Genomic DNA, 25,172 nt, shown 5'->3' with positions numbered 1-25,172 from the left:
TGACGGATTTTAAATCCATTTGATCACGTCTGCCGTTTTGAAATTTTGAAAATATATGATTATTATTATCGGAAAATAAGAATGGCAGACCATTATCGCGCATTTTACTTTGTGGCAGACCACTTTGAAAATGCTAAAAAAATAAAATTTTGAAAGTAATTGACCAGATCTGCCATTGATATATATAATAATATATGCTGTTTATTATAGTCTTAAAAACTTATATTGATCACGGCAGACCTCTACATTGCGTACACACATCAACATATAATAAAATCTGAGCTACTACCCGGCCAGATGTATATTATGTTTTCCGTTCACTGTTTTAGAGGAATATAATTTACTTGCGATTTACTTTAGCAATGTATTTACCGAAATTAATATTTTTTTATATTATATATACTAAACTTCATTAGTTAGACAATTAAGAAGTGAATTTTTTATGGAATAATTATAAATAATACGGTACAATGCTGATCAATAGCCTAGCTGTGTTCCGGCGTGTGGGTTGGAGAGCCAGTTCTATCCCTTCCCTTTCCCTTTCCTTGTTGGGGGTAAGTCTTGGTGACGCCTGGAACTTGCGGAGCAGACGTGCGTGCGAACTCACGGGGCGTGAGTGTTTGACGGGGGTATAGGGAGACCCAGTGAAACGGTACCCGCTGCCGCCCGCCGGTCAGTAGGGGACCTGAACCCGGGTGTCTCTACTAAACTCCGCCCCGGGAAGCTGTCCCGCCAACCGGTGTAAAATCCTGTCGTGCGGTCGTCGTGCCGGAGTCGGAGACCGGAGTGGATCCCGGCGATCGCATGCAGAGTGGACTGGGGGCCCTTCCATGCCCTGCGTCGGTCTCTCACGCAATCCGTGGTCGAGCACGTACTATGTTCCGCGCTTCATTCAGGTGTTGCCTCGGTCTCACCTCCAACATCCTACCTCTCCTAATCCTACTCTCCGAAAATTGAACAACTATGAAGTCGACAAAAAAAAAAGAAAAGGGTTTCACAGGCGGTTCCCCATTCCACATATAATGTGGATTTCAGCAATGTCAGGGGCCTACATAGCAACCTTGACGCCGTACACCACCACCTTGAGACGGCGCAGCCTGCCCTGCTTTTTTTAACGGAGACACAGATATCTGCTCCGGATGACACCTCATACCTTGAGTACCCCGGCTACGTATTGGAGCACAACTTCCTGCGTAAAGCCGGGGTGTGCGTATTCGTCCGGGCTGATGTCTGTTGTCGCCGTCTTCGGGGCCTCGAACAACGGGACCTGTCCCTCTTGTGGCTGCGCGTAGATCACGGGGGCCGTAGCCGAATCTACGCGTGCCTGTACAGGTCCCACAGCAGTGATGCAGGTTCAGCTCTGTTTGAGCATGTGCAAGAGGGGACTAACCGCGTGCTTGAGCAGTACCCATCTGCGGAGGTGGTGGTTCTTGGAGACTTTAACGCTCACCACCAAGAGTGGTTGGGGTCCAGAACCACTGACCTCCCGGGTCGGACTGCCTACGATTTCGCCTTGGCCTACGGCTTCTCCCAGCTGGTGACACAGCCCACCCGTGTCCCAGATATCGAGGGGCACGAGCCTTCTTTGTTGGACCTTCTGCTGACCACAGATCCGGCCGGATACAGTGTGGTGGTCGACGCTCCGCTTGGATCGTCTGATCACTGCCTTATTCGTGCTGCCGTACCACTCTCTCGTCCTGATCGTCGAACGACGACCGGGTATCGAAGAGTTTGGCGGTATATGTCAGCAGATTGGGATGGATTGCGTGAATTTTACGCATCCTACCCATGGGGGCGGTTCTGCTTTTCCTCTGCTGATCCTGACGTCTGTGCGGACCGTCTTAAAGACGTGGTGCTCCAGGGGATGGAATTGTTTATTCCCTCCTCTGAAGTGCCCGTTGGGGGTCGCAGCAGACCCTGGTATAACAATGCCAGCAGGGATGCTGCACGCCTCAAGCGGTCCGCATACGTGGCATGGGATAATGCCAGGAGACGTCGGGATCCTAACATCTCAGGGGAAAGGCGGAAATATAACGCCGCTTCCAGGTCCTACAAGAAGGTAATTGCCAAGGCGAAGTCGGAGCACGTTGCTAGAGTTGGCGAGCGATTGAAGAGCTATCCCTCCGGGAGCCGTGCTTTTTGGTCGCTCGCCAAAGCTGCAGAAGGAAACTTTTGCAGGTCTGGTCTCCCACCACTGCGCAAGTCCGATGACAGTCTGGCCCACAGCGCGAAAGAGAAGGCTGACCTTCTGGTCAAACTCTTCGCCTCGAACTCGACTGTGGACGACGGGGGTGCCACACCACCGAACATCCCCCGGTGTGATAGCTCCCTGCCGGATATCTGCTTCACACAGTGTGCAGTCAGGCGGGAGCTCCGACTCCTGGACGTCCATAAGTCGAGTGGGCCAGACGGCATCCCCGCAGTGGTTTTGAAAACGTGCGCCCCTGAGCTGACACCTGCGCTAACGCGTTTGTATCGCCTCTCTTATTGCACTAACAGGGTTCCGTCTTCATGGAAGACCGCCCACGTCCACCCTATCCCCAAGAAGGGTGACCGGTCGGACCCATCGAGCTACAGGCCTATCGCGATAACTTCCTTGCTTTCCAAGGTGATGGAGCGAATTATAAACACACAACTCCTGAAGTATCTTGAGGATCGCCAGCTGATCAGTGACCGACAGTACGGTTTCCGTCACGGTCGCTCAGCTGGCGATCTTCTTGTATACCTTAGTCACAGGTGGGCTGAAGCCTTGGAGAGCAAGGGCGAGGCTCTTGCTGTGAGCCTTGATATCGCGAAGGCCTTCGACAGGGTCTGGCATAGGGCACTTCTATCGAAGTTACCATCTTACGGAATCCCCGAGGGTCTCTGCAAGTGGATCGCTAGCTTTTTGGATGGGCGGAGCATCACGGTCGTTGTAGACGGTGACTGTTCTGATACCATGACCATTAACGCTGGCGTTCCACAAGGTTCGGTGCTCTCCCCCACGCTTTTCATCCTGTATATCAATGACATGCTGTCTATTGATGGCATGCATTGCTATGCAGATGATAGCACGGGGGATGCGCGATATATCGGCCATCAGAGTCTCTCTCGGAGCGTGGTGCAAGAGAGACGATCAAAACTTGTGTCTGAAGTGGAGAACTCTCTGGGGCGAGTCTCCGAATGGGGTGAATTGAACTTGGTTCAATTCAACCCGATAAAGACACAAGTTTGCGCGTTCACTGCGAAGAAGGACCCCTTTGTCATGGCGCCGCAATTCCAAGGAGTATCCCTGCAACCTTCCGAGAGTATCGGGATACTTGGGGTCGACGTTTCGAGCGATGTCCAGTTTCGGAGTCATTTGGAAGGCAAAGCCAAGTTGGCGTCCAAAATGCTGGGAGTCCTTAACAGAGCGAAGCGGTACTTCACGCCTGGACAAAGACTTTTGCTTTATAAAGCACAAGTCCGGCCTCGCATGGAGTACTGCTCCCATCTCTGGGCCGGGGCTCCCAAATACCAGCTTCTTCCATTTGACTCCATACAGAGGAGGGCCGTTCGGATTGTCGATAATCCCATTCTCTCGGATCGTTTGGAGCCTCTGGGTCTGCGGAGGGACTTCGGTTCCCTCTGTATTTTATACCGTATGTTCCATGGGGAGTGCTCTGAGGAATTGTTCGAGATGATACCAACATCTCGTTTTTACCATCGCACCGCCCGCCACCGGAGTAGAGTTCATCCATACTACCTGGAGCCACTGCGGTCATCCACAGTGCGTTTCCAGAGATCTTTTTTGCCACGTACCATCCGGCTATGGAATGAGCTCCCCTCCTCGGTGTTTCCCGAGCGCTATGACATGTCCTTCTTCAAACGAGGCTTGTGGAGAGTATTAAGCGGTAGGCAGCGGCTTGGCTCTGCCCCTGGCATTGCTGAAGTCCATGGGCGACGGTAACCACTCACCATCAGGTGGGCCGTATGCCCGTCTGCCTACAAAGGCAATAAAAAAAAAAAAAAAAAAAAAAAAAAAAAAGATCAAAAAATAATTCAATTCCTCATTTTTATTTCGTCAAGACAAAATTTAAAAGTGTTAAATCAGTTAAAAAAATATATCATGCATGCATTACATATTATATATATCAATCTTCATTCATCATCATCATCATCGGAGTCATCTTTATCGTTAGGCGACTCGTCTTCATCAACCATTGAATCGAATACTGCAAAAATAAAGCATAAATTGTAAAATGAACGTAAATTCATCTGAACATGTTCGAGAAAGAATTGTTATCAACTTACCAGGAACATTGGTGATTAAGTCACTCACAAAATATGGAAGTTGGTCACCTTCGAACCCTTTGAAGGCATATATGTTGTCCTGCTCAATCCAACCATACTCCAATGGGTCTAAAGTTGTGAGTTGCTTTTTGTAAGCATTTCTCCAAATAGAAGAAATATAGTGGGCCCTCAAAAGTTGTTGATAAAGCTCACTCTTATGCGGTGGTATTGAGCTTGCCTCAAATTTTTGAATTTTTGTTCTATAATTTTCATTGATGTCTGAATCTTTATAGTTGCTAACGAATAGCTGGAACCTTCCATCATCTACATAACTAGATTTTTTGGCATTGTATAGCTGGCAAGTTAAATGTTGAATGATAAAAATGAGGAATTGAATTATTTTTTGATCAGCATTATACCGTATTATTTATAATTATTCCATAAAAAATTAACTTCTTAATTGTCTAACTAATGAAGTTTAGTATATATAATATAAAAAAATATTAATTTCGGTAAATACATTGCTAAAGTAAATCGCAAGTACATTATATTCCTCTAAAACAGTGAACGGAAAACATAATATACATCTGGCCGGGTAGTAGCTCAGATTTTATTATATGTTGATGTGTGTACGCAATTTAGAGGTCTGCCGTGATCAATATAAGTTTTTAAGACTATAATAAACAGCATATATTATTATATCAATGGCAGATCTGGTCAATTACTTTCAAAATTTTATTTTTTTAGCATTTTCAAAGTGGTCTGCCACAAAGTAAAATGCGCGATAATGGTCTGCCATTCTTATTTTCCGATAATAGAAATCATATATTTTCAAAATTTCAAAACGGCAGACGTGGTCAAATGGATTTAAAATCCGTCAAAATCGGTACCTGTCCTACCTGAGCGCTCGGCGCGTCGACCACTTTGAGCTTAGTGAGTCCCCACCTCATGCATGGTAGGTATAGGGGTCTCAATGTACGAAAATTCAGGTCTGGTCAAATACATACAGGTAGATCCCACGGGCTCTCGGGCTATAATCCTAATCATTCAAATAACGATCCAACGATCATATTAATCAAATCCTAATAACGAACTCAGAACTTGAGATTAGGAATAGGCAGGTTGAAATTGCTTGCTAAGTAAAGTATTGGTTGTGAATGAGATTAGGAAGATTAGATTAGAAGGATAGGATTAAGTATTTGGATAAGGTATTTCTTGAGATTAGGAACAGGTGGACCTATTAGATTTACCTAATACGACCCATCTCTAGCCACAATGTTCGATCGCCCGCTGTTCTCCTCATCTGTCTCATCTCAATACATGATCGATATAAACTTTAATACCATTGAACCATACTAATCATATCATTGCATTCGTACGAACAAATGAAAAACAAAATAAGTACATAAATACAAATCAGTGTATATACACATTTTGTTGTCATTTGAACTGTTCAAATGTAATATTGAATGATGGACGTTGTATTCGAAAATAAAATATTTTATTATTATTATAATAAAACGTGGCGTGTTAAAAGGTCGTAATGATTGTATCTACACAATAATGGTATTATTGTAAATGTTAATTATCGTTTGAAAACGTACATATATAGAAAAATCTGTCGTAATTATTTTAAGCTTCCGGGCTCTTTATAATAATATAATTTTACAATAAGTAAGCATTTATAAATTTGAGCTAAACTAAAGCAAACAACCATGTATGTAGTTTGAATTACATTATATTGTCACATATGTTTTATAACATATGTACCTAACTGAAGAATAATATTGAATTTATTTGAAGATCTCTTGAAAATTTAGTTAATATAAATCAACGGGTAAAAGTTTTTCGTTAGATTTTAAAATAGACACCACTATATCGTCAAATAGTTTTAAGCTACAATATACCAATGACACCTTGTTTGCCAAAGTAACATAAATAAATACAGTAATCCTCTCTAGAACACTGTAGGTTCGAAACGCAAAAACCAGGAACACATTAATTTAACTTAATTCAACTTAATTTTATAACAACACTATTGGTCTAAAAAATGGTCAAATCTACGCAAAATACTCGCGTTGTATGGGGGAATAATCGTGTTATACGAGGAACTGAAATCGCGTAATATGAAAATGCATTCTAAGAGTACCGTGCTATAAGCGGGATTAGTGTACATCAGAAATTACGAAGCAACAGATTCAACAGCACATATCAAACAAAAAAATCCACACGTAAATAAAAAGCTGAAATTATAACCCTCCTTTGGTATAAGTCGTTTCAATCATAAATGTAAGATGTAAAGTAACATGAATGATAAATTTTTAATAACTGGGTACGAATCACGCACGTTCATCCGACCCCAATTTAGGGTTCCGTGTTTTTTTTTTTTTTAATTGCTTATATCGGTGGACGAGCTCACAGCCCACCTGATGTTAAGTGGTTACTGGAGCCCATAGACATCTACAACGTAAATGTGCCACCCACCTTGAGATATAAGTTGTAAGGTCTCAGTATAGTTACAACGGCTGCCCCCCCCCTTCAAACCGAAACGCATTACTGCTTCACGGCAGAAATAGACAAGGGCGGTGGTACCTACCCGCGCGGACTCACAACAGGTCCTACCACCAGTGACAACAGGTCCTACCACCAGTACATATTTCCACCACCAGTTATGGGTACATACATACATACTTATATACAGAGTACAGAGGCTGACATACATACTTATATACATTTAAATATATACATATATGTATAGATAATTGACACCCAGACGAAACCAAACAAACCTGTTCATCACACGAATGTTTGCCCGATGCGGGTATCGAACCCGCGACCCTCGGCGCAACAGTCAGGGCCGCTAACTACCGCACCACCGAGTCAGTCAAATGACCAGTTGATAAATATTACAGATTAATGAACTGCGCCTTGCAATCGACAACGGCCATAGACGAGCACTCGATAGCGGCGGCCATGTTGCCGCTCGCGACCGCCTACTGCAGGAAACTCTGCACCGGAGTCATTCAGTACGCGTACATGTGCATACAGGTAAAAATAATTTTGATTATTATTATTATTATAGCAATGCTACATTTTACTTACAACGCTGCACTGTGATGCGCTCACACACACAACGATAACCATGAGTACGCATCATCAGCACACTACGACGTCAACGATCACTATATAAGAGGACGCAGCGCGCCTACCCGTGTGGGCTTACAACACGCCACCAGTAAAAATACTTAAATCAAAAATGTCCTTGCTATCCTGAAGAGAATATTTGGTCAAAGCCATAAGATTATTTTATCGTTATCGGGAATTTTTGATAAATTTTTAAGTTTGGAGTTGTTGAAAATTACACTCAAAGTTTCCGTTACATAAATATATACAGGTCAACTTAAGAAAAACTTACTAAAAATTATAGGGTCAATATTTCATAATATCAGATTAAATTCGTTTCTCTGAAATTAATACATTTTGGCTAAATTGTAAATATTTATTAACAAGGAACATCCGGTATGGACGAGTCAACAGTTTTGGGAGGCGGCTTTCTATCAAGACGTGCAGAAGGATATAAAAGCGTTGTACTTACCCAGTCCTACACATCACCCAAGAGTCCCTACTCCAAGGTGAGTTTGTTAGTCTACAAAATATTTTCAAGAAAATAAGTGTAAATTTGAGTAGTTTAATATAGTAGTAGTGTAGGTATACGACGGAGAGAAGATCTTCCACCGAGCGCGTGATATTGCTCGGTGGACTGACGGTCCCAATATTGTTTTTCCGAACTTGTATATATGCAAGCTTATCTTGAAAATGTCGTAAGCGAGATTCAGGCACCTGTCAAATATCTTGCGTTGTATGATGGCTACCGCCACAGTAGTATGATATAAAATTTATTGATCGAAGTATAAAATAGTAAAATAAGTGTAAGTAAGAAATAAGTTTGAAGGGTGGGGCAGCGGTTGTACTGTAAATACTGAGGCCTTAGAACTCATATCTCAAGGTGGGTGGCAGCATTGATGTTGTAGATGTCTATGGGCTCTGGTAACCACTTAACACCGGGTGGGTCGTCCACCCATCTAATCAATAAAAATAATATTACATAGATTATTTTAACGTAGCTTACTGTCATTCTAGGGACGACGAAGATTACATATCTTTACTGAAAGCTCAAGAGCCGAGCGCTTTAGAGATAGCAGCTGAACAGATGAGATTATGGCCGAGTTTGTCACCAGGTAAATTAATTTATACCCTTAAAATATCGTAATGCAAAATTTACGTTTTATTGTAAGTATACTATGTTTTTGTTTTTGAGGTAAGCGATTACCGTCGCTCAAGCACAGTAGGAATCTCAATGACATAGTCAAAATGTTGCCAGCCTCTGAGGACTCCTTTTAAAATATGGTTGGAAGATAGAAATGTCATAGCGCTTGGGGAAAACCGTGATTCACCTCAACTGAATCGCAAGTGACAAAAATCCTTAGAACGTATTGTCACTGAATGTGATTCCAGTGGTGGTGTGAATATATTTCTTTGGGGAAATGTAAAAACGTGTGGACGACGCTAGAAGTATTTCCAAGACAATATAATCGTATTCTGGTAATAACATATTTTTCTTTTTTTCAGAGAAACAAAAAGAACTAATAGCAAGCGAGGAATCGACTTTATACAGTCAAGCGATACACTATGCGAACAGAATGGTTTACTTGTTACTGCCGCTAGAGGGCGCCGGGAGGAGAGCCGATGTCCGAGGCGACGATGTCGACAGAGCCAGCAATAGTATCACCAACAGGTAGAAAATACCTCCAGATTTGATCATCGCTCTCGACGAACCCGTCGCTTGCGACGAAGGGCTCGACAAGTAAATTAACCCACAGACACAGCCCACTGAGTTTCTCGCCGGATCTTTTCAGTGGGTCGCGTTTCCGATCCGGTGGTAGATTCTGCGAAGCACGGCTCTAGCTAGGGTTCGTGTTAGCAACGTCGTCAGCTTTGAGCCCCGTGAGCTCACCTACTAGTTAAGGTTACGCTGAAATAGCCTCTCAAGGCTCTCAGCTTAGGTAGGAAAAAAACCTCCAGATATCTGATCTACAGTGCTAATATGTATGAAAACAATTTATTGCAATTTATAGTTATTGGTACCAATTCTAAGGCGACACAACTATGATTAAAAATGTAGTAGTAAAAATCAATTGCGTGACGTCACAATTTCGTATTTTCTAGTGTCGCAGAATCAGACAGCGTGGACGCCGAATCAGGCTTCGAGGAGGCCGACCCGGGGGAGGCAGGCAATAACGTTATCAAAATGGTCTCGAGATTCGTTGATAAGGTTAATATTAAAAGTATTTCGTATTATTAATTTAACACTGTTACGCGCTGGGGTTCGGTTTAAATAAATGTTCCATCAAAGTACAACTTAAAACTGTATTTATCACTTAGAACATTCACAGGAAACTTTAAAATTATTAATTCACTTCTTCCGCTTCGGTTCAGGTGATCCGTTCGCTGTTTCGCTTCGAGTAGTTGCGATTACTAAGTGACTGCGTGCCATCTCTGCAACGCTTTTATAGTCGATACGACATCTCTAGATTTATTGAGTACATTCTGGTCAATTCGATTAGCTTCGATGTGTGTTTCTACTATTTGACAATAGATAGCGCTGTACCTCTCGATTTTACCAGTACTATCGATATTCGTTCGGCTTTTCGGCGATAGACGGCGTTAATGTACCGGCGTAACAACACTAAGATTGTTGTAATGTTCACATAGAAGCAGAAATAAATTTAAAATTGTTTGGCGGTTTCTTAAAAGTTTCAAACTTCACATTAATAAATAAATCATAAGAGTGAACTGTATCTTTTGTAGCGATGTTTCAATCGCAATACTACATTTTATGTCAATATTGTACCGAGAGAAAAATTAAGAATCGTTAGTGGAGTTGCAAAAATCGGATTATTCTTTTTCTTTATATTTTGGCTCCGGCACGGTTTGTGCATTAGCCAGCGTCAAGTAATAAGATATTTATAATTCGCCGTTTTAATTATTTACCGTTTATGAATAAAAAAAAGGAAGGTAACTCAAATTAAACAACTGAGATGAAATTATATGAGATGAGATGAAATGAGATGAAATATAATCTCAGTAAAATTGTGGTCATTTACTGACACTTTTTCATGGCAGAAATAGGCGGGGTGGTGGTACCTACCCGCGCGGACTCAAGAGGTTCTACCACCAGTCAAGTGTATTGTATCATTCGTAGCGGTGTTTTAATAGCAAAACTACTCATATTGAACAGAGTGAGGAATTAAGAAACGTCAGTGGAGTTGCAAAAATCGAATTATTAACTGCCCTAATATTGATCTAAAGTGAGATCACTGGACTACGCAAACAAAAAAGCAGATTGTAAAATTAGTGTGTTTGCTTCAGGTGTGCACCGAGGGCGGCGTGACGGCGGAGCACGTGCGCTGCCTGCACCAGATGATCCCGGGCGTGGTGCACATGCACCTGGAGACGCTGGACGCCGTGGCGCGCGAGAGCCGCCGCCTGCCCCCCGTGCAGAAGGTAACGCGCCACCAACTACACCAGCGGTCGAGGAACCGGGGTAGGAAGTAGGCTGTGTCTGTGGGTTAATTTACTCGCCGAGCCCTTCGTCGCAAGCGACGGATTCGACGAGAACGATGACCGGGAGAATGATGATGATGATGTTGCAGCCGCGCATCGTGTCTCCGGTACTGGTGGGCGGCGAGGCGGTGTCGGGCCCGGCCCTGCGCGCCTACCTGGTGTGCGACGGCCGGCCCTCCTCGCTGCTGCCGGCGGAGGGCGCGCTCTTCCTCACCAACTACAGACTCATTTTCAAGGGAACGCCCACCGACCCTTTCGGTAACTTGGTCTAGATGTCACTTGGAACTTCGGTTCTCTTTGTGTTGTGTACCGCATGGTCCATGGGGAGTGCTCTGAGGAATTACTTGAGATGATCCATACTACCAGGAGCCCTGCGTTCTCCAGTGATTTTTTGCCACTTACCATCCGGCTTTCGAATGAGCTCTCTTTGTCATGTCATAACATATCCTTCTTTAAACATGGATTATGGAGAGTAATTAACAGTAGACTGCGGATTGGCTCTGCCCTTGGCATTGCTGAAGTCCATGAGCGACGGCGGGCCGTATGCTCGTCTGCCCATAAGGGCAATAAAATAAAAAAGTCACGGGCTACATTTATCTTGCGTCAAATTTATTTGGTAGCATAGAATGTCAGATCAAAAAAGGAATTTAAGCCTTTTAATGCTATTTAGATACATACATATTACAGATTCAATAAAGCGAAAATGTACTATTTTGAAGATTATCGCATGAAGCAAAAAATGTAGCAACAAATTACCAATATTTCCATCGTTTCTTGACTTTAAACATATTAAATTTTTAAGTATTATGTCAACATACTGCTCCACAGACAGGAGGGTCATTCCATCAGTGTAGATAAAATAAATTTTCAGCTTGCGAGCAAACAGTAGTTCGTTCGTTCCCTTTGTGCTCGCTGACGAGGGAGAAGGCGATACGGACGCACTACATACCGCATCTAGAACAATCGCTGCAAGACGGCCTGCAGCTCAGATCCGCAACATTCCAACTCATTAAGGTAATTGTTGTGTAGAAGATATTAATGAAGAGCATTTTTTTATTTATTGCTTATATGAGTGGACGAGCTCACAGCCCCGCTGGTGTTAAGTGGTTACTGAAGCCCATAGATATCTACAACGTAAATGCGCCACACACCTTCACGTATAAGTTCTAAGTTCTCAGTATAGTTACAACGGCTGCCCCACCCTTCAAACCGAAACGCATTACTGCTTCACGAAAGAAATAGGCGGGGCGGTGGTGCCGACCCATGCGGACTCACAAGAGGCCCTACCACCAGTAATTACGCAAATTATAATTTTGCGGGTTTAATTTTTATTACACGATGTTATTCCTTCACCGTGGAAGTCGATCACGAACATTTGTTAAGTACGTATTTCATTAGAAAAATTTGTACTCGCCTGCGGGATTCGAACACCGGTGCATCACTAGATAAGAATGCACCTGACGTTTTATCATTTAGGCCACGACGATTTCAAACGTGTTGCGCCGTAAATACACCCGACCGTACATGCAAACAAAAATCTGTTGTGCCCCATCTATCAGGTAGCTCTAGACGAGGAGGTGAGCAGCGAGCTGACGGAGAGCTTCCGCAAGCAGCTGGCGCGGCTGCGGCACCCGGAGCACCCGCTGCTGCACTTCGCGCTGACGCCGCGCCCCGTGCCGCCGCCCGCGCACCACCAAGCCAAGCACAACACTTTAAAGTTAGTTGTTTCTCGAAACCTCCCTCGTTACAAGCCTGAATATATATAACCGACGGTATATACAAATCTACATCATTATTATAAACATGCTTGTTTTGCAAACGTTACATTATCAATACTAATCTCACCGCCAAGCCAAAAATAATACTTTAAAGTTAGTCGTTTCGAAACCTCCCTCGTTACAAGCCTGAATATATATAAGCGACGGTCTAACACACTTCAAACATTATTCAATTGCTTTTTTAAATGTTTGTCTTATGACTAAGATCATATTATTATCAATTGATTACATGCTTGTTTTGCAAACGTTACATTATCAATACTAGTGGTCCCTCTGTAGTCGAAATTCGATTATAATTTATTGAAATTATAAGTTTGATCATTATTATGGTTTAAATTGTCAAACACAGATTTCGCTAAGACTACACCATAGACTAATAATATTAAAGACGAACAATATTAATCCATCTCATTATTTTTTTTCATTCTCATTTGACCACAGACTTTCAAAAATAACAAAAGTTTGACAAGACAGAGAGTATATGTGAGTCGTCTATTATCAAAGGTGGCAATCTGTGCATTCGGACAAAAAATTTTTATTGATATGTCAATACAGATTGATTTGAATATAATCGTCTCCTTCAAAGAATACGGTTTAAAACCTGCATAAATAAAGGTTAATAGTTAACCTGTTATTTATCTAAGATGTCGTTCCGAAGAGTTTTGTGTCTGCCGATGGAATACAAAGTCAATAATTCGTTTTTCTGATTTACCAATCATTGTCCAAAAGTCAGATTGCCGCCTTTGATAATAGTCGACTCATGTGTATGTATATAAATGGTAGCGTATGCAATGTTTTCTTTATCGATTTAATGACTTTTTTATGAATAATTAAAAAAAAATGTTAACATTCAGCACTCTTCTGTATTCACTATAACTATGAGAAATTTCATACTCCTCCGTCCGCGCATATTTCCGTAAAAAGGGGTACAAAGTTTCCGCTTCACGTATTAATAAAAACCCCCAAAACCGTGTTTGTTGACTTTGTAAATAATTCAATCACGCCAAAGGAGTATAATTGTTTGAAATAAGTTGAAATTCGAAGATAAGTACACACCATCGAATACTCACTGTATAGTTTGCAGATTAATAATAAAAAATGTAATCGAAAAGTTTAAGTTAAAGCTTTAAAATGCAGAGGTTTCGCGAAGAAGACCTTATTGAAGACAGCAAGGAAGGCCGGCTTGAAACCCAAACCTTCGAAACGGCAGAAGTACGTGTTGCCTTCGGCGGACGCGAGGTCACTCACCTCTCCCCCACTCATGTCTTCGTTATCCGCTGACACTCTATCGTGTAAGTGTATTCAACTCCAAAAGCTAATTTTTAAAAATAACTGGATGTTTGTGTTTTTTTTTTCTTGGATGGTTGGACGAGCTCACAGCCCACCTGGTGTTAAGTGGCTACTGGAGCCATCTTAACACATCTACAACGTAAATGCGCCACCCACCTTGAGATATAAGTTCTAGACATTGCTGCTTCACGGCAGAAATAGGCAGGGTGGTGGTACCTACCCGTGCGGACTCAAAAGAGGTCCTACTACCAGTAGATGGATGGATAATAATTATCTTGCCATTGTCTACAGTGGAAGAGTTAGATCTTGGTAGCAGTGAACCGACGGAAGCTCCCGCAGCCCGGACGCTGGAGAGGGTTCGGGAACGTATCTACGCTAAAGATTGGGCCAGACTGGGGTTGGCCTCACCGCCCTTCAGACTCGCGCATGCTAATGCTGTGTACACTCTTTGTAGAAGGTTAGTGGGAATCTTAGAGTGCTTTTTTCTATTAACTTTAACAATCTCTGAGTTTTCGTATAAGCTATTTGATATTATAGTTCGTCACCTATGCTTCAATACTTTGTAAAGGAACAGAGCGACCTTGAAAAGTTTAAGGTTACGATATTAGTACAATATAAATACAAACGGCAAAAGCGCTGAAGAAACAGTCTTACTGTTTTAACGACACTGGTCAGTCTTACAATGGCGTACAGCTCTCCACGAGTTGGAGGTTGCAGCCTTCAGCCTTCAACAATAGACTAGAAGAATAATCTTTACATAAGCACAAATACATTGTCGTTTATAATTGTATATAAAAAACATGGATTTCTTGGAACTATTCCTGCGCCATCTGTCGTCCGTTGACGGTACTATGACCTATATACCAACCATAACTAAACTAAATGTCTTTAGATCCGGATGAATGATTTAGGAACGCAGACATTTTTTTCATAGAAGACCAACTGACCCGGCAGACTTCGTAGCGCCTCAATCGATAAATAAAATACCTAAACTTTTGTATAAAATAAACTTGAAACAAACAAAAGGAATCCGTCCGATGGGGGACACATCAAAGGAAAAAACAAAATTGTTATTTTCATTTAATTCCGAACATTTCCATATTTATCTACCTTTTAAACCTTCTCTGGACCACGAATAATTCAAGACCAAAATTAGCCAAATCGGTCCAGTCGTTCTCGAGTTTTAGCGAGACTAACGAACAGCAATTAATTTTTTTTTTCATAGAAGATGTATAATAATCGTGAATGATTGTGCAGTTACCCGGCAGTGATCCCGGTCCCGGAGAGCATCGGCGACGAGTCGCTGCGGCGCGTGGCGCGCTGCTACCGACAGGGCCGCCTGCCGCTCGTCACGTGGCGACACCCGCGCACGCACGCGCTGCTCGCCAGGTGCGGGCGCATCCGTAATTCGCTGCTCGTTGCTGTCGGGATTGTTGATTTGACAATCAGATTTATGTTATAACTAGCCTTACCCGTCCGCTTCGATGGGCATTTAAAATTAACATTATTATTTCTCACCCCCCCAAAGATCATCATCATTAACGCCCCCGCAACTAGTGTAGGGAGTCCAACACTCATAATATAAATATTAGCGTATCCATTAAGTACAAGTATTTTCTACATGGATACCAAGTTTCAAGTCAATCGGATGCGTGGTTCAGTAGTATAACGAAACATCCGTAAAAACCACTGTAGATTTATATATTAGTATAGAAGAAAGAATTAAACTACATATAAATACAGTAATCACTTAAAATCCTAGACTTTTTAATGCAATAGTAATTTTTTTATTGAATAATAATTGAATTTTCGTGACTTCAATTCGATTATAAAACTATGGTCTAATTGTGTAATTGATTGTCAGGTCTTCGGCGTCACATCACAAAGGAGTGATGGGTATGCTGAAGGCTACCCATCAAACCCAGGGTACCACCCAAAGTGGAACGGAGACTACATCCAGCTTAGAACAGGTCTAGATCTAATCCATATTTACGATTTAATCTAGCGTTTTTTATTTTCATTATACTATTTTCAATGTTTCGAATACTTTACAGTTTTCGTCCTTATATACTGTATACAAAACGTAATCTACCCTCATATAAGTAATTTAACTAAGGTATATTCTATTAACGTTTTGTGTTTGACAGGAGCGGTACATAGCAACCCTAGTGGCGTGCACTCCGGCGTCGCGAGGCGACCTCGAGGACTCCAGCCTGAGCTTAGACTCGCTCCTGTTGTGCTGCGATGAACAGCAGCCTACCCACACGCCTTTGTTGACCAAGGCCGCCGGGACGCTGAGGTACTTGGACTTAACAAATATGACACAGGCTCTTTATTTATAATTGACCCGGTGGCTCAGTAGGTAGCGCACTGTAACTGTAACTGTGAGCCGAGGGTCATACAATATTTCCTCTATTTATTTTTTCTTATCGTATTGAATGTTTTAACCTTATTTGAAAGGGCACAGAAAAGAACGTATTACTTTTGTATAAGTTAAAGAAATTCCCAAACTTTGTTGTGCCTAATTTGGTTTGGTTGGAAATATTTACTATTCGTATGGTCATCGGCTAATGCCAGCCCGCGGTTGCTTGTAGTTTATTTTTGAATGCTTAAAATTGAAAAGAAACACCTCATAAATCTCAGAAAATCGAAAACACAGTAAAATGGTATTTGAAACAGACTTGTAGATAAAGGTAGGGTTTACAAGCAATGAACTCATAGAGCGGTGTGTGCATGTTTGTAGCGTGCTACGTAACAGCGGAGGGAAGGGCGGCGGCACCAGCGGAGGCCGAGCCTTCGGTCGCTGGGGCTCGCTCAAGGACCGGAGACAACCCTCGCACCTCGAGCTGTACGCGCCCAGACAGAGACTCTCCACGGCGGACCTCGACTCCAGTGAGTATACCGTGCTCTAGGAACGTCAAGCGGGCTTGTTTAGTGCTTGAAGTCCTCGTGGCCTAAAGGATAACACGTCCGGTGCATTCGTATGTAGCGATGCAACGGTGTTCGAATCCCGCGGGGGGGGGGGGGGGTACCAGTTTTTCTAATGAAATACGTACTTAACAATTGTTCACGATTGACTTCCATGATGAAGGAATAACATTATGTAATAAAAATGAAACCCGCAAAATTATAATTTTCGTAATCACTGGTGGTCGGACTTCTTGTCAGTCCGCACGGGTAAATACCACCACCTAGCCTATTTCTGCCGTGAAGCAGTAATGCGTTTCGGTTTGAAGGGTGGGGCAGCCGTTGTAACTATACTGAGAGCTCAGAACTTATATCTCAAGGTGGGTGGCGCATTTGCATTGTAGATGTCTATGGGCTATGAGCTCGCAACCCAATTAAGCAATAAAAAAAGTGTTTGCGTGCGTAGTGTCGGCCGAGGGCGGCGTGACGCGGCGCGCGGCGCTGTACGTGGTGGGCGAGAAGGGGGCGGGCGCGGGGTGCGCGGCGGGCGCGGAGGCGGTGCCGGCCGACTACCCGGAGACGCGACACACGCGGCACGCCTTCAAGAAGCTCATGCGGTGCGCCGTGCCCTCCGCGCCCGCACTCGACCCCACCACCTTCCTCAGGTATTGTATTTTTTTTTTTTTGTATTTAAATAAATGGCCTGGATTCTAGTCTTTTAAGCCAAATCTTTAAAATCGCGGTGGTAGCATTGAATACAATTCACATTACGTGTATATTTCGAAGCACCACAATAAAATAAATAAAACTCTTTTATTTGAAGACACCATAGTGTGTTAGTATTACAAAAAACTTAAGAACTATGTTAGTATTTAAATAAATCTGTCAACTGCGTCCCAGGGTCAGGCCATCCAGTCTTTCTGCTAAAAGCCTCAAGACGTTGTTGGTGCTTCCACCTATTCTTCGAATAATGAATACCACCTTTTTACGAATTATCGCGAAATAGTTATCAGTGTGTGCATCGGCGAACATGCCTGATGCACTACAATACGGTGGAAGTCTCAACAACGCCCTGAAGATATTATTATATTATATTTTCAGGGCCTTATCTGCTTTTTGGGTATGAGTAGCCCAAAGACTGCTTGTGTAAAAGGCAGTAAGCCGAGTAAAAAAATAATGGATAATGCTTTTAAATTTTTTTGAACAATGAAACGGTTATTTTTTTTTCATTATAGACAAGTGGAAGAGTCTGGCTGGTTGTGGCAGCTCCGACAATTGTTTCAACTGTCTGGTGCTGTGGTAGACTTGTTAGATGTGCAAGGTTCATCTGTGCTGTTGTCCCTGGAAGACGGATGGGATGTCACTGCACAGGTACTATATAAAACTTACCGTTATCGGCATTCAGTGATAAATACATGTAAACTTAACGATGAGCTTAAATAAAAAGGTTATATATGGACCGTTTATTTTGAAAGTGGTGTAAGTCCATTTTTGAGGAAAATGAGCTATCACGTAATTCATGCTTAATTTAATGTAAATTTTTTATATATAACTAGTCCGTGTTTAATTTCTCAAAAAAATCCCATGTTTTGTACAACTTAAAATCGGTCGGTAAATGAAATTGCATAATCATCGATTATGAAAGTGGTGTAAGTCCAATTGACAGAGGTAGGTGGCATAGCCAGACCTCATATGATTTTCCTGTATTTTTAAATCAACAAATATAGTAACCTTTAATTTTCTCGAAACAAAAGAAAATGGACTTACACCACTTTCAAAATAAACGGTCCATATCTGTATTCTCTTATATAGTCACATGGTAGATGACTTTTATTACTTATTATAGAATATCATGTTTATTATGGTACTAATCAGACTTGGATAACTTAATACCGTTGTTTTTAATATTTCGAAAACATCCATGAACGTTTACTGCGTTTATATAGTTGTCTGCGGTCGAAAGCGTTCCGTGAAAGTGATGAACAATTTCATTTTTTTAATTAACACTTTTTCGTTTCAGATATCATCGTTAGCTCAGATCTGCCTGGAGCCCTACTACAGGACGCTGGAGGGGTTCCGGATCATCGTCGAGAAGGAGTGGCTGGCCCTGGGGCACAAGTTCCAGCAGCGGTGTAACATCGGAGCCACACCGCAACAAGGCTTCACACCCACATTCCTCATGTTCTTGGATGCCGTACATCAGGTGGGCAGACTGATCCTTAATTATTTGGACTCCTTTGCCTTTTGTAACACGAATAGCTGGAACAGGTTTTTTTTATTGCTTAGCTGGGTGGCCCATAACATCTACAAAGTAAATGCTGCCACCCAGCTTGAGATATGAGTTCTAAGGTCTCAGTATAGTTACAACGGCTGCCCCACCCTTCAAACCGAAACGAATTACTGCTTCCCGCATATTATAATTTTGCGAGTTTTGATTTTTATTCCACAATGTTATTCCTTCACGGTGGAAGTCAATCGTGAACATTTGTTAATTACATATTTTATTAGAATTTGTATCCGCCTGCGGGATTCGAACACCGGTGCATCGCTACATACGAATGCACCGGACGTCTTATCCTTTAGGCCACGACGACTTCGAAAGTAACACGTGCAGTAACTCGTCCGCAGCTACAGAAACAGTTCCCGCTGGCGTTCGAGTTCAACGAGTACTACCTGCGGTTCGTCGCGTACCACAGCGTGTCCTGCCGCTTCCGGACCTTCCTGCTGGACAGCGAGGCGCAGCGCGCGGAGCTCGGCATCACCGCGGCCGACGACAAGCGCGCCGACACCAACCGACTCGTGAGTGCCGCGCATGCACCAACATTACCTTCTCCTTGCCTTCTTCGTGTATAGGCAAAATAAACAGAAACTAAATTTAAATTTGGTAACTCAAGGTTTTTAGTTATCTTTTGATAGTTTAAGGTTTATCTGGTAAGGTAAGTGTTAGATACGAGAGACACGCGAGTGAAACACTGGCTCGCTATTAACACACTGTCCAATACTTGCTGTATAAAGCCCCGTATGCGGAGGCACACGCACACATATTTAACGGTAAAGTAATTGGACTATCATTACCCCGGTAACCATACTCGTACTCGACAAAGAGTTTATTCACGAAGCAGATGCTCTTGAGTTGTCAGGTCTCCTTCGGAGGCGCTCGGGCAGCTGGTAGCAAATCCCACCTCTTCTGGCTGAGCCTTTGCTCACCCACCTGTCCTGGTGAAACTGGAAAGGCCACCAGTAATACTTCAATCCTTAAAAAAAACTATAGTGACAGCGTGCTGCGATCGCCAATCGGCATTTACTGGTGGTATTAACACTGTAACATTTGGTTGCTATTGCATTTCTATATTAAATTACATCCGGCAATGTCTAGTTCGTAGTACGGATTGTGTTTTATGTTATTGCTGTTTTAAGGTTATAATTGTGGTATGTACTGATTGCGGCAGGGCGTGGAGACGGGTGCGGGGGTGGAGGAGGAGGCGGGCGGGGGGCGCGGGCCGCCGCTCGGCCACTCGCTGTTCGACTACATCGACAAGCAGCACCAGAAGTCGCCCGTCTTCTACAACTTCCTCTACACGCCCGACCTTGACAATCCCGTAACTATCTGCTTACTATCTTAAGGGACGCGTCCATTGGCCCGCGTAAGACGCACCGTACGGTAACGGTAGGCAGCGGCTTGTTTTTGCCCCTAGCATTGTTGAAGTCCATGGGCGACGGTAACCACTTACCATCAGGTGGGCCGTATGCTCGTCTGCCTACAAAGGCAATAAAAAATAAATCATTGGTCTCTATATTATCATTTCTTATAAAAATTAAGAATATAAATTAAACTAAGACAATGACATGACTTAAAGGTCTTAGTTGCCAGGTCATAAAACCCTTTAAAAAAAGCAAAATAAAACCCGTTACGCACGATGCGTCCGGCGCGGGCCAATGGACGCGTGCCTTTACTGTGAGTTGCGTAGATAATTATAAATTATTATCAGTAGCCCAAGCACGAAAATTTTACGAATTCGTAACGTTAATGTATCGAGCCCTCGATACATTAACGTTACTCCGCAGCACGAACAACATTTTGCCAACTATCGTAAGCTCGATTCGAATACGTTAGTGACGTCATCCTAACGTAAGTAGGGACGGTCCTTGTGGAATGAAATGATTATCATATGGAATTAATGATTCGTTCGGAAACTTAACCAAGTTGTCATTTTATTTTAAACTTTTGAATTTACGGTTTATTTAATTAAAAAATAATTAACTAGTGCATACAAAGTGAAGTACATATGACGAAAGATATTTAAGAACATGCTATGACATTAAAATCGAAGGAATAAAATAGTGTCTTGGATATCAAAACAAAAAAATTCGGATTCCGAACGTATCCACTTGATATCGGCCAAGGCTAAGTTTGTTTATGTTTGCTTTAGTTCTTGTGAAGAGCGAAAGTGTTTCATTGTTTTTATTAATTTAGTACTTATTTTTCAAGATTTACCTATTTAAATATGAGAACTAGCCACTCACAGTATTTAACAATGGTGGAATTTATGGAAGCGTAAGTACTTATAAAGTTCTAATTTATTAGAAAAGTTTTATTAACTCAAGTGTTTCAGTCAATATTATTTATGTAATGTGCCATACAATTTATATTCCAGAAATGGAGATTTATCAAAACCATCAGGCGGTCCACGAGGTCGCAATTTTATACAGATGAAGTGGAAAGAGTTAACGGGATTACTAAATAGCGATTCTTCTGGAGATCCTAAGAGTGAGGACAAATGGCGTAAGGTATGTCAAGTGTTAACTCAAGGGACGCTATTTTTTTCTGCTGAAGCACTTGACTGAATCTACTAACTTTATTATTAATCTTTCTTGTTTAGAAATTCTAATTTAACGTTTGTTTGTTAATGAAGGTGTGGAGTGATTATAAGAATAATTGCAAGAAAAAGTGTGCTAAAATTAATAGAGCTGCTAGTGGCACTGGTGGCGGACCAGCGCTCCATTTATTATTGACTGACCAAGAACAAAGGGTCATGCAGATAATTGGAGTGCAGGCAGCTACTGGCATGGAGATAAAAGAAGCTGGGTTTCCACAAGTTAGCTATACTTTACATTTCAATTGTGCAATAAATATTGCATGTAGTAAGTAATCTTTTTTTTATTTCAGGAAGAAATTTCAACTGAGAGGCCAAATACTCAAATTATTTTAAAGGAACCGGAAATAGGTTCGTAGCCCTTTTAATTTTTATTTATTGAAGTTCATTGTTTCTTAATACTGTATCTTTATACATAAAATAAGAATGATATCACAGCTATGATATCTATGAACCTAAATGAGACTAATTGTATAAACTGGCTTATTACATATTGGAATAATTTATAGATTGGAATACTCCTAGCACAAGCAGCCAACCAACAGTGGCTCCACCACCACCAACTGAGGCTCCCCCTCCAGTTATTGACGAGGAAGAGGAGTGGAACCCTCCGCCACAGAAAAAAAGAAAGAACAATTTAACAAAAATGTTTTTAGATATAGACCGAAAGGCAAGGGAGTATGCTTCAGAGCGTGATAGGGTATATGAGGAATTAGAAAGAGATCGGTTGAGAGTTAGAGAATTTGAGGTACGTGAAAGAGTAAGACAGAGAGATGAAGAGCTACGGATGCAGGGTCAATGGCTCGAATTTATGAAAGAGGCAATGGAAGCTTTTGTGAGGTTTATGGAGAGAAAGTCTTAAGTTAAGCTTAATTACTATATTTTTTTACCAATTACTTAATTATTTTATTTTATTTTATTTTACCAATTACTTAATTATAATTACCAATTACTATATTTTTACAAAATTAATAAACAAAAGTAAAATTATGTATGAAGTCTATTAATTTTATCCACTAAAATACTTCTTATAGCTCTACCCCTAATTAACCCATCTCCTGTAGTATTCTCTTGAAAAATATGTTCAGAGATTGTCATAGTCAAATTGGGGTTTTCAATCTCTGCTGGTTCTGGTTCAGGTATGTTGAACTCAATGGCTAAGTTGTGCAATACACAGCATGCTGTTATGATTTTTGCACATTTTACTGGAGCATAGTGTAATGTGCGATCCTTACACAAACAACGCCATCGGTTTTTTAGTCGCCCAAAAGTATTTTCAATAGCTACCCTGGTCCTTCCATGAACTGCTGTATATTTATAAGCTGGAGTTCCCTCAACAGCATCTAAAATTGGTGTCATTAACCAGGGTCGCTGTGGATAACCAGAATCACCTGGAAATAATAAAAAAAACCTAGTTAAAATAAATTAAACTTAGTCTGAATATTTGTAAAGGTTATTAATAAAATATTACCTAACAACCACACTTGCTCGTTATTTCGATGTAAGCTCTGCATATAATTGTTGACCACGCTATTTTCCCAAATAAAAGCGTCGTGGGTGGCTCCTCCGTATTTCGCATTTACGTTTAAAATACGACAATCACTATCACAAATCTAAAATTGAAGAAAAATCATTACATCAGTTTAATTTTCTATTTTACTTCATTTGGACACGCCGGCGGAGCTGCGCTTACCATTTGCACATTTAATGAATGGAAATGCTTTCTACTATAATACAAATGTTCGACTTCTTTTTTGGGTGTGAAAATATGGAAATGACATCCATCAATGCATCCTATAACTCCTGGGAAACCATACTTTGCAAAAAATCTGTAAGGTAAAAACAAACAATTGGTACTGGTGGTAGGACCTCTTGTGAGTCCGCACGGGTAGGTACCACCGCCCCGCCTATATTTGCCGTGAAGCAGTAATGCGTTTCGGTTTGAAGGGTGGGGCAGCCGTTGTAACTATACTGAGACCTTAGAACTTATATCTCAAGGTGGGTGGCGCATTTACGTTGTAGATGTCTATGGGCTCCAGTAACCACTTAACAGCAGGTGGTCTGTGAACTCGTCCACCCATCTAAGCAATAAAAAAAATAAAAATAACAATACTACTTTTTAGTCATAAGTTTACGCCAAATCGTGATAATATAAAAATGAATGTTTGTAATAAAATTATATAGTTCACACTTACTTGTTTCTTATTACATCTCTATCAGCTCTGGCATAAGGAAATTTTATGAAAGTATTTAAAATTGCAGGAGTTACAAGAGCATCTGTTACTTCCTTCACACATTTGCTTACAGTCGTTTGGCCCAAATATTTAGCCATTCCCACTAAGCGTTGGTAAGATCCAGTGGCATAAAAAGATAGCGCGCAAAGAACCTGAAATGTTTGAATTTTATGTTACATTTAAGCTTTTCTCACAATAGAGACTTGGCACTGCCCTTAGCATTGCTAACATACATGAGCGAGCGAGCGAGTGAGTTACCACTTACCATCACGTGGGCCGTATGCTCGGCTACCTACTGAGATAATAAAAACAAACTTACCTTAAGTTCCAAACTTATCCTGGAACTTGCTTTTAAAGATGTTTTTTGCTTAAGTTGATTACAAAGAAACTTGAATGATTCTTTATTCAACCGGTATCTATTTTTGAATTCCGCGTCATTTATGTCCACAGGATTATTTTTCTTTCTCAGAGCAACTCTGCGTGTAATTTCTCTATAAGTAATAAAACCAATTGATTCTCAATTAATTTATGTTTAAAAAATATTAGAATATAACACGATTGACTGAAGTAGGTACTTACCTAACTTCTCTTGATGAATATTCTTCATTTTCAAGTAAACTTGCAGCAACAAAATAATATAAAGGACTACGCTCGTACAACGGTGGTCTTTGCATTTTGAGCAATTTATTAAAATTAATTGTATATAAGAACTAACTAAAGTGATAAGAAAACACTATTATTTATAAAAAAATACTTAAAAAATAAAAACATGGAGAAAATTATATTTAAACACGTTACGAAACCTTTCTCACCAACAAATCTTAAGTGAATAAAGTTTCGACAATACTCGATAGTCAGTCGATACCCAGCCTTCGAAATTTACATTACCGTACGTCAAAACAGTGTTCGTGCTCGCAATTATAGCGTTTCATTGTTTATAAGGTTCAAGTATCGTTTACGTGACGATACGATTGCGATACGAAATTTGTTCGTGCTACCAAAATTAGTTCCTTTTACGTACGATAGGGGCGCTGTACAAATCTCATACAAATATAATTCGATAACGTTACGAATACATTTTCGCAAGTTATTCGTGCTAGGGCTACAGGAAACATAAAGCAAAATGTGTTGTCGAAATCTATGAGTACATTACGGTTCTGCATAAAGTAAAGATGATGCAATACTTATATTGAAATTTATAAACTCTTAAGTTA

The 25,172-nt window shown here is 41.4% G+C and overlaps 3 protein-coding genes across 5 annotated transcripts in view; 2 read left to right on the top strand and 1 right to left on the bottom strand.

Moving 5' to 3' along the window:
• LOC101735725 (myotubularin-related protein 5) overlaps positions 1-25,172 on the top strand; it is a 76,307-nt gene that overhangs the window by 41,590 nt on the left and 9,545 nt on the right. For both annotated transcript variants that reach the window (XM_038015237.2, XM_038015236.2), the window contains exons 13-32: positions 7,164-7,299; positions 7,762-7,883; positions 8,392-8,489; positions 8,881-9,046; positions 9,478-9,583; positions 10,681-10,815; positions 10,965-11,133; positions 11,747-11,889; positions 12,435-12,592; positions 13,791-13,945; positions 14,235-14,400; positions 15,201-15,332; positions 15,808-15,913; positions 16,091-16,242; positions 16,687-16,835; positions 17,317-17,515; positions 18,086-18,221; positions 18,871-19,053; positions 19,479-19,649; positions 20,300-20,449. In XM_038015237.2, coding sequence (XP_037871165.1) covers positions 7,164-7,299; positions 7,762-7,883; positions 8,392-8,489; positions 8,881-9,046; positions 9,478-9,583; positions 10,681-10,815; positions 10,965-11,133; positions 11,747-11,889; positions 12,435-12,592; positions 13,791-13,945; positions 14,235-14,400; positions 15,201-15,332; positions 15,808-15,913; positions 16,091-16,242; positions 16,687-16,835; positions 17,317-17,515; positions 18,086-18,221; positions 18,871-19,053; positions 19,479-19,649; positions 20,300-20,449 — 2,932 coding nt within the window. The remainder of the gene's footprint in view (positions 1-7,163; positions 7,300-7,761; positions 7,884-8,391; positions 8,490-8,880; positions 9,047-9,477; positions 9,584-10,680; positions 10,816-10,964; positions 11,134-11,746; positions 11,890-12,434; positions 12,593-13,790; positions 13,946-14,234; positions 14,401-15,200; positions 15,333-15,807; positions 15,914-16,090; positions 16,243-16,686; positions 16,836-17,316; positions 17,516-18,085; positions 18,222-18,870; positions 19,054-19,478; positions 19,650-20,299; positions 20,450-25,172) is intronic.
• LOC105842488 (uncharacterized) lies at positions 20,469-22,714 on the top strand. Its single transcript, XM_038015239.2, has 5 exons — positions 20,469-21,405; positions 21,506-21,638; positions 21,764-21,946; positions 22,018-22,075; positions 22,234-22,714. The coding sequence occupies exons 1-5, from the start codon at positions 21,356-21,358 to the stop codon at positions 22,584-22,586; spliced, it is 777 nt and encodes a 258-aa protein (XP_037871167.1). The 5' UTR covers positions 20,469-21,355; the 3' UTR covers positions 22,587-22,714.
• On the bottom strand, positions 22,588-25,060 carry LOC119629458 (putative nuclease HARBI1). 2 transcript variants are annotated; one of them, XM_038015238.2, is made up of 6 exons: positions 24,538-25,060; positions 24,278-24,449; positions 23,920-24,110; positions 23,418-23,553; positions 23,196-23,337; positions 22,588-23,115 (listed from the first exon to the last, which is right to left on the bottom strand). In XM_038015238.2, exons 1-6 carry the CDS (start codon positions 24,630-24,632, stop codon positions 22,712-22,714), a joined length of 1,140 nt encoding a protein of 379 aa, XP_037871166.1. In that variant the 5' UTR covers positions 24,633-25,060; the 3' UTR covers positions 22,588-22,711. The 2 variants fall into 2 exon arrangements, 1 of the variants encoding a protein (XP_037871166.1); XR_005245432.2 differs by lacking the exon at positions 23,418-23,553 and having other exon boundaries at positions 24,538-24,686.

Source organism: Bombyx mori, chromosome 14, assembly GCF_030269925.1.
Source record: "Bombyx mori chromosome 14, ASM3026992v2".
Classification (NCBI taxonomy): domain Eukaryota; kingdom Metazoa; phylum Arthropoda; class Insecta; order Lepidoptera; family Bombycidae; genus Bombyx; species Bombyx mori.
This window is presented reverse-complemented; position numbering and strand designations above follow the sequence as displayed.

What these genes read in the sequence shown, in the direction of transcription:
- LOC105842488 (XM_038015239.2), top strand. Translation starts at nt 21,356, where the DNA reads ATGAGAACTAGCCACTCACAGTATTTAACAATGGTGGAATTTATGGAA. An exon ending in GTGAGGACAAATGGCGTAAG is followed by an intron (nt 21,639 to 21,763) that starts GTATGTCAAGTG and finishes TTGTTAATGAAG; the next exon opens with GTGTGGAGTGATTATAAGAA. An exon ending in AAGAAGCTGGGTTTCCACAA is followed by an intron (nt 21,947 to 22,017) that starts GTTAGCTATACT and finishes TTTTTATTTCAG; the next exon opens with GAAGAAATTTCAACTGAGAG.
- LOC119629458 (XM_038015238.2), bottom strand. Translation starts at nt 24,632, where the DNA reads ATGCAAAGACCACCGTTGTACGAGCGTAGTCCTTTATATTATTTTGTT. An exon ending in AGAGATGTAATAAGAAACAA is followed by an intron (nt 23,554 to 23,919) that starts GTAAGTGTGAAC and finishes TTTACCTTACAG; the next exon opens with ATTTTTTGCAAAGTATGGTT. An exon ending in ATTCATTAAATGTGCAAATG is followed by an intron (nt 23,338 to 23,417) that starts GTAAGCGCAGCT and finishes CTTCAATTTTAG; the next exon opens with ATTTGTGATAGTGATTGTCG.